The sequence below is a fragment of the Phoca vitulina genome, unplaced genomic scaffold (genome assembly GCF_004348235.1).
Source record: "Phoca vitulina isolate PV1807 unplaced genomic scaffold, GSC_HSeal_1.0 scaffold15, whole genome shotgun sequence".
Taxonomy (NCBI): Eukaryota; Metazoa; Chordata; class Mammalia; order Carnivora; family Phocidae; genus Phoca; species Phoca vitulina.
Window position 1 is genome coordinate 5,786,111 of NW_022589718.1, and position 12,525 is coordinate 5,798,635.

General features: G+C 41.6%; 1 protein-coding gene across 10 annotated transcripts in view; it reads right to left on the bottom strand.

Annotated features, from left to right (window-relative positions):
• TACC1 (transforming acidic coiled-coil containing protein 1) overlaps nt 1–12,525 on the bottom strand; it is a 116,757-nt gene that overhangs the window by 20,178 nt on the left and 84,054 nt on the right. For 2 of the 10 annotated variants that reach the window (XM_032413371.1, XM_032413367.1), the window contains exons 3-7: nt 10,290–11,388; nt 7,960–7,995; nt 6,664–6,724; nt 4,389–4,596; nt 1,699–1,751 (exon numbers count right to left, since the gene is read on the bottom strand). In XM_032413371.1, the coding sequence (XP_032269262.1) occupies nt 1,699–1,751; nt 4,389–4,596; nt 6,664–6,724; nt 7,960–7,995; nt 10,290–11,083 (1,152 nt within the window). In that variant the 5' untranslated portion in view covers nt 11,084–11,388. The remainder of the gene's footprint in view (nt 1–1,698; nt 1,752–4,388; nt 4,597–6,663; nt 6,725–7,959; nt 7,996–10,289; nt 11,389–12,525) is intronic. The other 8 variants (XM_032413377.1, XM_032413370.1, XM_032413376.1 and 5 more) reach the window with 5 other exon arrangements.

Below are 12,525 nucleotides of genomic sequence, written 5' to 3' on the forward strand. Positions count from 1 at the left end.
TTAAAAAGACTGGTGGTGGCCACAGGCTGGAGAAACATTGGTGGGTTTACAATATATGGTTTCCGGACTTTGAAACAGCAGATTTTGCTTGTGGGAATAAGGGGGAGGGAGAAGCCCCTGGGCACCCCAGGTTTGCAGGGCGGGTTATCAGTAACACTGACCACTTGGGACATTCAAGGAAGAAACCTTGGGTGGCTTTCACCAACTTTCTCACCACCACTCCACCCCAGCCACCATGCACATCTCCCAAGTCACCAAACAGTGATGGTTCTACCCAATAAATCTCTCTCAGCCTCCACCCCATCCTTTGAACTCTTACCCATCACGATGCTCCTTACTTAAAAGCCCACGATAGTTCCCTACTGCTTCTACCACAAATTTCAAACCTCCTGGCACCATGTCACTAGCCCCTGATGATCTGGCCCTCAGCTACTATATGTGGACTACCCTCTCACACGAGATGACTAACACTTCCACTTCCTCATAGAGCCCATGCTTCTCACTCCCGGCCTTTGTGCAGGCCAACTCTGCTGCCCAGAACACCCTTCACTGCTTTATCTTTCAAACTAAGTTCAAATGGCGGAAGCTAAGACAACACCACCTTAACCAAGTGATCAAAGTTAACTCCACCAATAATGGGACAAGCTGGGATCCACAAGGTCACTTCTGATGGCTTTGTGCCCAAAATGCATAAACTGAATTTAATTAGCAGAAACACTGGACGAACCCAAAATGAAAGATATTCTACAAAACACTGACCTGTATTCTTCAAAAGTGTCAAGGTCAGGAAAGACAAAGACTGAAAAACTATCACAGATTACAGGAGACTGAGAACCCGAGAACTAAATGCAACATGGGATCCTGAGCTGGATCCTGCACCAGAAAGAGGATGTTACTGGGACAACTGACACAATTCAAATACGGCTTCTAGCTTAGTATCATAATCACACTGTACCAGTGTTCACTGATTTTGATAACTGTACTGTGATTATATAAAATGTTAACATTCAAGGAATATGGGTGAAAGATTTATAGGAATTCTTTGTACTATTTTTCTAAGTCTAAAAAGTATAACATAATTTTGCTTTTAATGAGCTCAAATTCAGCCTCCCCAACACCTGCCGCGCAGGCGGTCAGCCCTGGCTCCCACAGCCCCCGGAACACATTGGATTACAACATTCATACCGTCTCATTAGTTTCCATTTTGTATCCACTACCAGTGCTGTTCAAAAGAATTACAATGCAAGCCACTGGTAATTTAAAATGTTTCGGTAGCCATTTAAAAAGTAAAAAGACACACAAAATTAATTTTAATAATATAGTTCAGTTAACCTAATACATCTAAAATAGGATCATCTCGACATGTAATGAATATAAAAAGTTTGAGACATTTTATTTTCCTTTTTTTTTTTTGTCCTAAGTCTTTAAAGACTAGTTATATTTTACATTTACAAGACATCTCAATTCAGACTAACTACAGATCAGGTGCTCAGTGGCCACATGAGGCTGATGGCTACTGGAGAGATATCAGGATAGACTACGAGCTCAAGTGAAAAAACTTTTATTTATATTTCAGCCCGTCACCAAACACTGACTACAATTTAGTTAATGAATTAATGTGGGCTTTAAAATAAATACTGAAAAAAAAAAAACCTGAGCCCCACACTTCCCCTGCCCCCCACAAGTGTAGGAACTTACGGTCATGGCAGATCCATCTTTTTCCATCTTCTGGCACATCTCTTTCTCTATACCTACAACACAGAGAGTCATTTTTATAGTTATCCCAAGAAGTCAGTTCCTGTCTTTCCTGATGAAGACTCTGGAGACCCCAGTGCAGGCCCAGAGTGACATCTATGAACCCAAGAACAGCATTTCCAGATTTTCAAAGGAGCACCGGCACTTTGTTGATGGATGTGTTGTCTGTGTTAAAAGTCCGAAATACTCAGAAGAAAGGGGAGTTGTGCCGTTAGACAGCTATACACACAATCACCATCTTCAGGTGGAAAGAACAGCAAGGCTGCCCCCTTGTGTCCGTAAAAAGTTTTGTAAATAAGTTGTTACTACAACCATGGGACTATGTCAGAAAGAGGAAACCACATGTGAATGTTATTTTTATTAGCAGGTCTGAGTGAATTTACACTCCAGCCCAGAAGGGTACCCTCAGACTATTTAACGTAGCAGATAAAACAATAAGCTCTAAATTTCAATGCCCGAAAGACTAAATTCATTCTCCTCCCCATACGCTTTCAAACTTGTCTACCACCACCAAAGGCAACATTAAAAAAAAAAAAAATTATGCTTTTTCTAATTAAAGAAATATGCACTCATTGAAGAAAATTTTAAAATATGAAAAAAACCACAATTCTAAAGCTATTCCATGTAGCAAGAGCGAATTATTATTTTAGTGTACTGTCAACAGTGAATTATTTAAAACACAAATGTGACCATCACCACTCTGCGTACAAATCTTCAATGGCTCCCCTTTACCGACAGGATCAAGTCCAGATTCCTCAGTACAACCTTGTTTTCCCACTTGTCCTGAATTCACAGAGAACTGCTGAGCATTTACCAACACGGCAGGTTCCTTCCCGCCCCTGGGAGAGATTCTCGTTCCCTGGGGCACATCTGTGTGTCTATCTATCAAGACCTGGTGCAAAGGTGACTCTCCCCGGAGAGTCTGATTCCCCTGACAGAGCCAGAACTCCTTTCCCACCTCCACAACGCTTACCACCCCTGCATGACCGTAGCCTTTGCTTGCTCCCAGGACACGGCTATCAGTCCCTGGAGCTGGAGCATTAGCTTTTCACTAACTCTGAGGACAGCACCGTGGCTAACAGAACCCCAGCTCTAGAAATTTCCGTTGGAGGAATTTCCTCTAGTGAGGAAGAATATAATCCATCAAATATCTACATGCCCCTCAAGAAATTTATCAGAGACACCTGTTATAATAAATACATGGAATAGGAGTAGTAAGAAGAAATGCAGTGGGAACATAGTGTGGAAGCCAAGTCTCACTTTTGACAGAAACCTGAAAGGACAGACAGAATTTTTATAGAAGATGGCAAAGAAAGGCATTTTATTTTATTTTTTTTTAAGATTTTTATTTATTTATTTGACAAAGAGAGACACAGCGAGAGAGGGAACACAAGCAGGGGGAGTGGGAGAGGGAGAAGCAGGCTTCCCGCTGAGCAGGGAGCCCAATGCAGGGCTTGATCCCAGGACCCTGAGACCATGACCTGAGCAGAAGGCAGACGCTTAACGACTGAGCCACCCAGGCACCCCAAGAAAGGCATTTTAAATGTAAGAAATAATGTAGGTACAAGAGTACTCAGGATCATCCCTGGGATGATGTCAGAGCAGAAAGCGGCCTGGGAAGAAACGTGGAATAGTGCCTGGCACCTTTACTCTACAGATGGGAGATGGAGATGTGGGCAGTGGGGAGAGGCTGAGGAGAGAACTCTTGCAAAGTCTGGACTTCCACCTGCTTCCCTGGTTTGATGACATGTTGTGATTTTTAAAATTCTGAGTATAAAAGTCCCCAAATCAACTTACATTGCTGAAAATCTGAGTTTTTAATAATGTTTACGGCAGTCAGGAACATGGTTTCTAAACATCTCACAAGTCAAGTTTAAGGCCACAGATACAACTTGGGACCTGGACAAGGGCCTCAGCTCTAGAATGTTCTTACAAGTTCAACAGTGAGAAGCTTCAGCATAGGTTAGTCTAGTTAGTTCTTTTACTAGAGCATTAAGGATTTTTCAGGATATTAGTCAATTTCAATCTACCACATCGGTGAGCAGGAAAATGTATAATATTCTAGTCATGAAAGCAATTTCTTCCCACATTAGCACTGCGGTTAAAAGACCGTGAAACCAGATTGTTGAGGTTTGAATCCTAGTTCTACCATTTGCTAGTCAAGTGACCTTGGCTGACTGACTTAACTTCTGTCTCACCTTCCTTCTCTGAAAAATGGGGGAAAAAAACAATACCGATCAAGGAGTAATCAATTAATAGATGTCAAGCACTTACAACTGTGCCTGCACACGGTAAGGCACTCTCCGTGTTACTGTTATTTCTCTAAGATGAACAACAACCACAACATGGCTATAGGCCACTGTATTTTGAGATGTGGTCCCATAAAATAAATTATTCAAAATTCAAGCAGTCTTATACGTCAGCGTCTCCTGTGCATTCTGCCACACTCATCCCTATGTCTCTGGTACTTCACAAGACACCCTCCTGTGCCTCTTTTCTAGGTAAAGAAGCAAAGCACAGATCTCTCCTCCAAGTGACCCAATTCTCTAATCTCTTTAAAGCGCCTCCTGCATTAGGCTTTCAGGCATTTCTAGGCTTAAGTACATTAGAAAGATGAACATATACTTCCATACCTGCTTCTGAGGATGAAAACGCATGATTTATGGTAGACACGGGAACATTGGAACATTCAAAGTACTCCAGGTCTTCCTCTGGCTCACCTTTCACCTCGGCCCCAGATGATTTCTGACCAGATGAAGTGGACGCCAGTTTCTCCTCATCAGTAGCGTGGCCATCCCTATTAGAAATGTCTGAAATCTGGGTGATCACTGCTCCTTCATCCTGGGAAATGCAACAGATCAGAGGCTACCGTTTAGGAGGACCAACAGTGGGGAAGGCGACGTCTCAGACACCATTCCACACGGGTGTCCGAGAACACTTAACCACAGATTTTGGTACCAGTCAAGGAGGAAGCTGGGGTCTCTCAATCATGAATACTATGCTTTCTAGAACCTAAGTTCTGTTATTCACACATGACCTCTGAAAAATTAACCTTTTCTAGCCTAGATTTATAAGCAAGAATTTTAAGTGGTCCACAGTGGTTTTCAAATATTTTGCTCATATACTCCCTGAATTGTTTTGGAATATCAATGTACCCCTTTGTATTTTCAGGTGACTTCCAAAAACTTTTCAGCATAAATATAAAAAAAATCTGGTATACTTTAAAAACTGGCCTTGCTTACTTCAATCTAGTTACTCTAGTGATTTGATGATGCTCTATCATCTCTTTAAAATCAAACATGAACACACACTCTTTAATAATTTTAAGTCAGAAATTTGCATCATTGCTTTTCCCCTCTGAATTTGTATTTCCCTTCTACTTCCACCAAGAAATTATTCTTAAATAAAGCATTTGTATACTTGAAAGTCTTTTAAAGTTCTCCCTATCATTTTTCTCAGTTAAAAAAGTTAAAATTAAAAAAAATTTCTATGACCGTAAGTCTCTAAGTATTAACAGTTTTTCTTCTGGAGAGTTAATCATTGTACATAACTAATGCACAATGTATCCTAAAATTATTACAACTTTTGATAAGTACTATCAAATTCAAAAATCGATACTAAAAACAAGTATCAATTACATTTTGTTGTACCAATTACTTAAAACTTTTGCAGTGTCATATGGGCTATTTTTCTGAATCAAAGGTAAATTTCTCATGGTTCTTGTTGCCTGCTCTAGCAGCATTTGAAAGTGGATACTTTACACATTTGTAATAGATAAAAAAATAAGTGAGAGGGCAAAATTTTTTTTTTAATCTTCAGCCATATACCAAGTTGTTGGTCCAAACTGTGTAAAATAAGTTAAATTTAAAATGCATTTTATTAACCAATGAATGTATTTCTGTAATCAGTTATGCTGAAATAAAGTTTTAAAAAGGGTCTCAATCAAATAGGTCTGGATTTTTGTTTCTTTTATGTTTCCCAATTCATACAGTCATGGACAAATATTTATTGCTAGAAGGAAACAAGGGTCCATATGAATTTTAATCCTGTTTTTCATTTTTATAATTATAAATCAATAAGAAGCCTTAGATATTTAAGCTTACTTATACAAATAGATGAAAGAGAAAAAAGTTTTGTAATAGAAATATGTCTCTCGATTCTTGGAACCCCTTTCCAAGTTATGTACCCAAAAATTCTATCATCAAAAATTATTTTGGGGGGGCTCCTGGGTGGCTCAGCCAGTTAAGCATCTGACTTTGGCTCAGGTCAAGGTCTCATGGTCCTGGGATGGAGCCCTGCTTTGGGGATTCCTGCTCGGCGGGGAGTCTGTTTATCCCTCTGTCCCTACCCTGGCTCATGCTCTCTCTCTCAAATACACAGAATCTTTAAAAAAAATAATTTTTTTACTGAGATATAATTGACATTTAACAGCGTGTCAAGGATAATTTTTAATGATCGATCAGGTGGTAACTCAGGTTCTCCTACTTTGCTAAAAGCAACAAATTGGAAAACCATCTGACTTAAAAAAATTGTTATCCAGTTATTAGAATCAATCACTTTCTTAAACATGCATCAGTATTTCAAATCTGCCCTTTGTCTGATGTCCCAGACATTTCATACCCAGTAAAAATGCATCTTAGTAAGATTTAGAATGCGAGGAACCTTTACCCAATAGAAGTGGGAAAAGGGTTAATGTGAGGGGGCTTCCCTGTTCTCAGGAGCCTTCTCAGGTCACTTTAGGAAATTAAGGGTCTGGAAATTGGTTTCCTCAAAGCCAGATACTCAAGACACCTGTTGGAAACTCTTCATTAATCCCCCCTGGCTCCCCCATGCCCCCCAGGAGGATACAAACTCCAGTTTGGGGTACCCCTGGTCTAAGAGACATTCTGGTGATGGGCAGAGACTCACCTGAGAACAGCCATCCAAAGCAAGAGACTGTGTTTCATATTTCTTCACCTTACAGCCACTCCTGGAAAGGAAAAAACAAAAAACAAAAAACAAAACAGGCCATTTTGGAATCACATTGACAATTTCCAAGCTATGAGATGGAGCAGAGAAAGCGATGTGTGCAGAGAAAAGCCAAAGCATACAGCACCACACACGTTCTACATCTACACACTAGAGAGGGGAACACCTGTCACGTCTCTGAATCTTCTCCCAGGAGACAGGGCAAGCAAGGAACTAGAGCTCAGCTCATTCTCTGAAAAGACCTCACGTGCTTCTGTGGGACGTTTACCAGTACCCTGACCCCTGCGGTTTCTGCTTACACACCACCAAGCCTTTCAGAGGTACCCTTAGCACCTAGAGACATTCAGTTCATCTGATCCTTACTCACTTGGCTGTGACAATTCATTAGAAAAATTACCACACTGGACCAGATTCTTTAAAAAAGTTCTTTATTGCACTAAAAACCACATAAGTCTGATAAGACAGTTCCAGACCTGCGTGCTAACAGAGAAGAACTATGGTCAACGGAAAGTACAAAAATAAAAATATTTGTGTAAATGGTTACCATTTCTATTAAGCAGTAAGATGGAAAACGAATGTCATGTATTTGTGCAAAGATTGGAACTGGCACGTAATTTATGACCTGAAGACTAGTTCAGATTCTGTTCTGTTTTAATGAACTTAAAATTCCCAGTAAAAAAGCCACTCTGCCAAAATAAATAAATTTACAACTTTTTCTTCTTCTTCTGGGGGGAGGGGGAAGGGAGGAGCATATAAAGTTACCAGAATGTGCATGATCACTATCTAGTTTCTGGATTTTTCTTTTACTAATGCTCTTACTAAATGCCACCCCCTGCTACCAAACCACCAAACTGGAGTTGCCTCTAAAATGTATCCCCTGCTCCAAGCCAGCAACCTTATCCTATCAAAAAAGTCAATTATTTCCAACAACAGCAGAGCAGTCCCTCAGACCACTGTCGGGATGATCTCGGGGCCAAGCCAGCGCTCATTATCAAAGTGCCACGTGAGGCGTGCCAAGCCAGGGAGTGCAAGCTCTTGCACCTAAGGTGGAAGGCTGATCTCCACTCCTTTAGGTACAAATTGCAAGGCTAAGCTGACTCATGAAGTGGCAAATGAAATGCAAAAAATCATCAGAAGGTCAAACTCAGAAACAAGCCAACATGCTATGGAGAGATGGTCTGGGGAGAGGAACTGCCAACGGTCCCAGGGACAAACAGAAACAGCAGAAGTACTTACAACAGAAAACAGAGAAATTTCACTTGTTCAGTAGTCCTGATGCACCAACAAAATTAGAGACAGAAAAGAGACAGACAGATGGAGAAAAAAATCATGTAAAGCCTGGAATATTTATCTGTAGTCTGGCAGATGTAAAGGCTGCAAAATTCTTTCTATGAGGTGGGATACAAATAAAAATGTCATACTCATGAATGTTATCATTGGTGAGCGAATGATTATCAGGAACCTCTCTCTAACAGAGTAAGAGGAGTAGAAATACTCAGAAATGCCTCATATTCAATTTTATAGATGAAAAGTGAACTTCCAAATATTTGTCAATATATAAAACCAACATTTCACTACTGAGAACATTTACTCATAAATGTCTCATCATCCAGATTAAAGGCAGTGTGTGAATACAACAATAGTTGACAATGGATCAGATTATAACTACTGTATGTGTGTATCACTAAGAAGTTTACCGTGATTTTACATAATTTATCTTATTTGAGCCATAAAATACCAATCATAGATGGTACAATGTCTCCATTTTACAGAAGAATCTGAGATGCCAATTGCATGCATCTTTTAAAAAGCCCCACAAGTAACCTGCTAACAGAACTTCAAACTTTCCACTCGATCCTCCTTCACAGGTACACCTCCAGCCCTTCCTACCGATGAAGGGATTTTCTAAACAAAACCCCAGAGTTACACAAGAGGTGGAGCACCCTCTCTTACAGAAAGAACAAGGAGACAAGAGTTTTGATTGCGTAAGAGTTAGAAAAAAAAATCTGTAAGGTATATTAAATCAAGAAGTTCACTCACCAAGAACAGAACAGGAGGAAAATGCCACCGGGTGAGAGTGGCAGGATCTGAGAGGGTACTTCTTGCTACTGCAAATTAAGTGTAGGATAAACTCCCCTCCCTTTGGTCCAGATTTAATCTGATCTAACATGAATTCACTGGCTACACGGCTTCGACATACAACTGTAGGGAGGCCCCCGATGACTCCTTATCAACCTTGCTAGCCAGAAGCACCCCGTATTTTGGACATCCCACATTATAAAGCACCAAGGCAATGACGGGGCCAACACATACCCGAAGCACTGACTAGAGAGAGGTAACCAGCCTCAGTCACAGAAGAGCACTCTGAGGATGCCCAATCAATATTTTCCAGCAACCACTTAACTGCTCATATATAATCAAAGAACAGATCAAGAACTACTGCTGACATTTCATTCACCTTGGACATTCTGGGGTTGCCGAGGAACTGATTTCTCATGGCTCAAGCTTCTTGGTCCTGATGCTTTCTGCTCTTTAAACTTTTCTAATATAATGCATCATGCCATCTAGCATGCTCTGTCAGGTCACAGTACTGCGGACCATTACTTTCCTGACTCATCTACGGTAACAGCTAGAAATAATGGTACTTCTCATCCTCCCTTTTCACATTTCATCCTCCATGTCATTGGTCCTTCTCTATTATCTCATTTTTAGTAAAATGTCACAGGGTCACAAAGGGATATACTGTCATCAACCCAAGTTCTGGGAAAAGGTAACCCTGTAACAAATTTAAACTGAAACTTTACACGGAATCCAGCTTGATCACTCTGAGAACACCAAGGACCTTGCAAAGGTGGTTATGGAGGTCCCAGAGAGCAGGGGAGGAGGAGGGAGACAACACACAACAAAAGACTAATTCAGTCAGATTTACATGAACGTTCAAAATGTTCTTAATTCTCACTGGACATTTACTGCCTTCCTGATGGAGCCAGAAGCTAAACACGGGGACGTAAGAATTCTTACTAACTTTTAGCGGTAGGTTTGTTTCCAACAAAAATCACAGCTTCCCGTTTTAAGTGAAAGACTTCTAGAAGACCTTTTGGGACCATTCTGCACATGTTACCGATACTAGACGGGTAATCTGGAGGCTTGGAATTTTTGTTTTATCCATAGAGAATCTGAAGGTGGTGGCTAGCACTGACACTTGAATTCTGTAGATAAAGTTAATTCCTGACAGCCCAGATAGGATTTCTGAAAACCATCAAATCTCTACCTATCGTACCCTATTCTTTTTTTTTTTTTTTTTTAAATAGGAGAAAAGTACCCAAGGTGTGGAGCTTGAATAAGCTGAGGACTCAGAAACAAGGCAGACGCCTGAAAAGGAAGCCTCTGGTGTTTCTGACCCTACACCAGAGTTAGGCAAGATAGTGAGGACTGCTGCACAAAGCTATGAGCTGTGTGTCTGCCCTGCGGCACCTCAAAGGTAACTTCAGTTGGCCAAAACGAGAGCAGTCGGCTGCCAAACTCAGAGTACACAGAACACAACACCCGCGCCCGTCGTCACTCACGTTATTAAACGCGACTTTGCCTTCTTGGGTGACTCTAAGATTTCATTAATATGATTACCGGCGGGAGAACAAAAGTCACTGCTTGCTAACGTTGTAGTTGGTTTAAAGGGATCCATGGATTCGTCAAAGTGGTAGGAGCCCTTAGAGGAGAGGGGGGGGGAGTTCTGCAGAGTTGAGTGGCCCCCAAAGGGACTGAAGTTGTGGTGATCCCACTGGCTGGGATCCAGCTTGGCAGATGCCTGGGAGGGAGGAGCACTATGTGCAGCGGGGTCTGCAGGCTGGTCCGCACCTTTGGCGCCTACCGGCTTACTAATGCTATCTTTCTGTACCTTGGGAGGCAGTTTGCTACCCAGTTTCCTGCCAACCTTCCTTGGAAGGCCTTTCCTGGGCTCTACATTTTCCAGATCTTCTGTGAAATCAAACTCTAGTTTCAGAGGTGAGTTCCTTGACTCCTCCAGCAGCTCAACTCCTGAGTCGTTGGTGTCACTGCTGGGAGTGCGCGATGTTTCCTTCATATCAGGGGGAGATTTCTGGATCCTGGCACCTCCTAGCAAAGCATTTGTGTTCCCATCCATCTCATCGGGACAGAACTGATAGGAAGCCTGGGGGAGAGGTGTGACCTCCAGGGCAGTATCAGTTTCTAAGAATTCACCAATTGGCTTCTTCCTCAGAGACACGGGTTTGGGTTTCCTTAGCTTGCTTCTGCTGGGAACAGGCTCTGGACAGGAGCTGCCAGCCTTTAGGTCAGCTTCTGTGGAAGCCTCCAGTGCAACCCCCATGGTGCCTTCTGTCATTGCCTTGTCCAGGATGGCTTCTGGTGTGCTGGAGGGCAAAGCCTCGCCCGAGACCACAGTTACACAGCCATAAGCGGCCTTTGTTCCTAGAGCTGCTGGGATATCCGTGGGATTCTTGGTTTCTATTGAAAATGGCCTCACTACTGAAATTTTGCTACTCTCGTGTTCAGGTTCTTTGAAATCCTTGGCCGTGTAAGAATCAACAGCCTGCTGTGCTACCTCATTTTCTGAGGTTCTAGAACAAGTCTCAGATGAACATTTTTCAACCACTTCTGCTACCAGCTGTTCATCAGCTTCTTGTGATTCTAAAACAAAACACAAAAGCCATCTATTAAAGACATATCTTTTTGGCATGGATAAATAATCTCTACTAGCTGAATCCACAGAGACAAGCACCAAGTTCCTCCCTCCTTGCTTTTATTAAGCATCTCTAAGATTCAGCAAGGCCAGCAGAGCAGCCTGAAAGGGAACAGCTGGTGCTACCTCTAAAATCAATTTTCCTAGCCCAAACTGTATATGTGTTTCATCCCAGTTATATAAACAATAATTATACCAAACAGAGCTATTGAAGAAAAAGCTAAATAGATCGAGAGACTGTTCTATAGGCTAAAATAACTGGATTGGAAAGAACATTAGATGATGCCAGCTAAGGTAGAGGGGTCAGATCTGGCCGCTGACAGCTTCAGGGTCTGAATGTTAGGCAGGAAGCAGATTTTCATCTTTGGATGGCAAAAACAAGTATTCCCTCTTCCCCAGAATATTGTTTAAATTACTGAACTGTGTTTAAATTACTGAACTGTTTCAAAATTAAATGAAAAATCCACCATGGCCTACCCAGCATGGCAACTTCTCTGTAGACTTAAAAAACTAAAAGAATCAGGGGTGCTTGGGCGGCTCAGTCAGTTGGGCGTCTGCCTTCGGATCGGGTCGTGATCCCACAGTCCTGAGATGGAGCCCCGCCCGCATCAGGCTCCCTGCTCAGCGGGGAGTCTGCTTCTCCCTCTCCCTCTTTCCCCGCTCATGCTCTCTCTCTCTCAAATAAAAAAAAATGTGTGTGTGTTTAAAACAAAAACAAAAAAAACTTGAAATTAAAAAAAAACTAATTTGAAAAATCAGATACAGAAATGGCTTTAAAAACAAATAGTACTGGGGCACCTAGCTGGGTTAGTCGATAGAGCATGCAGGTGACTCTTGATCCCAGGGTTGTGAGTTCAAGCCCCACACTGGGCAGAGGGCTTACTCAAAACAGAAAAATCAACTGGATTTAATAAAACTTAAAAAAATACTGATGTCATTTAAAAACAATAACAAATAATCCTTATTTTACTAAGACACAAATCATACAATAATAAAGTTATTTTTTCTTTCAAAGCTCTGTCACTAAGCTGGGCCAGGTAGTCTCTCAAAGCACTTGTGAAAAATAAAGATCCTCTCTAACTTGG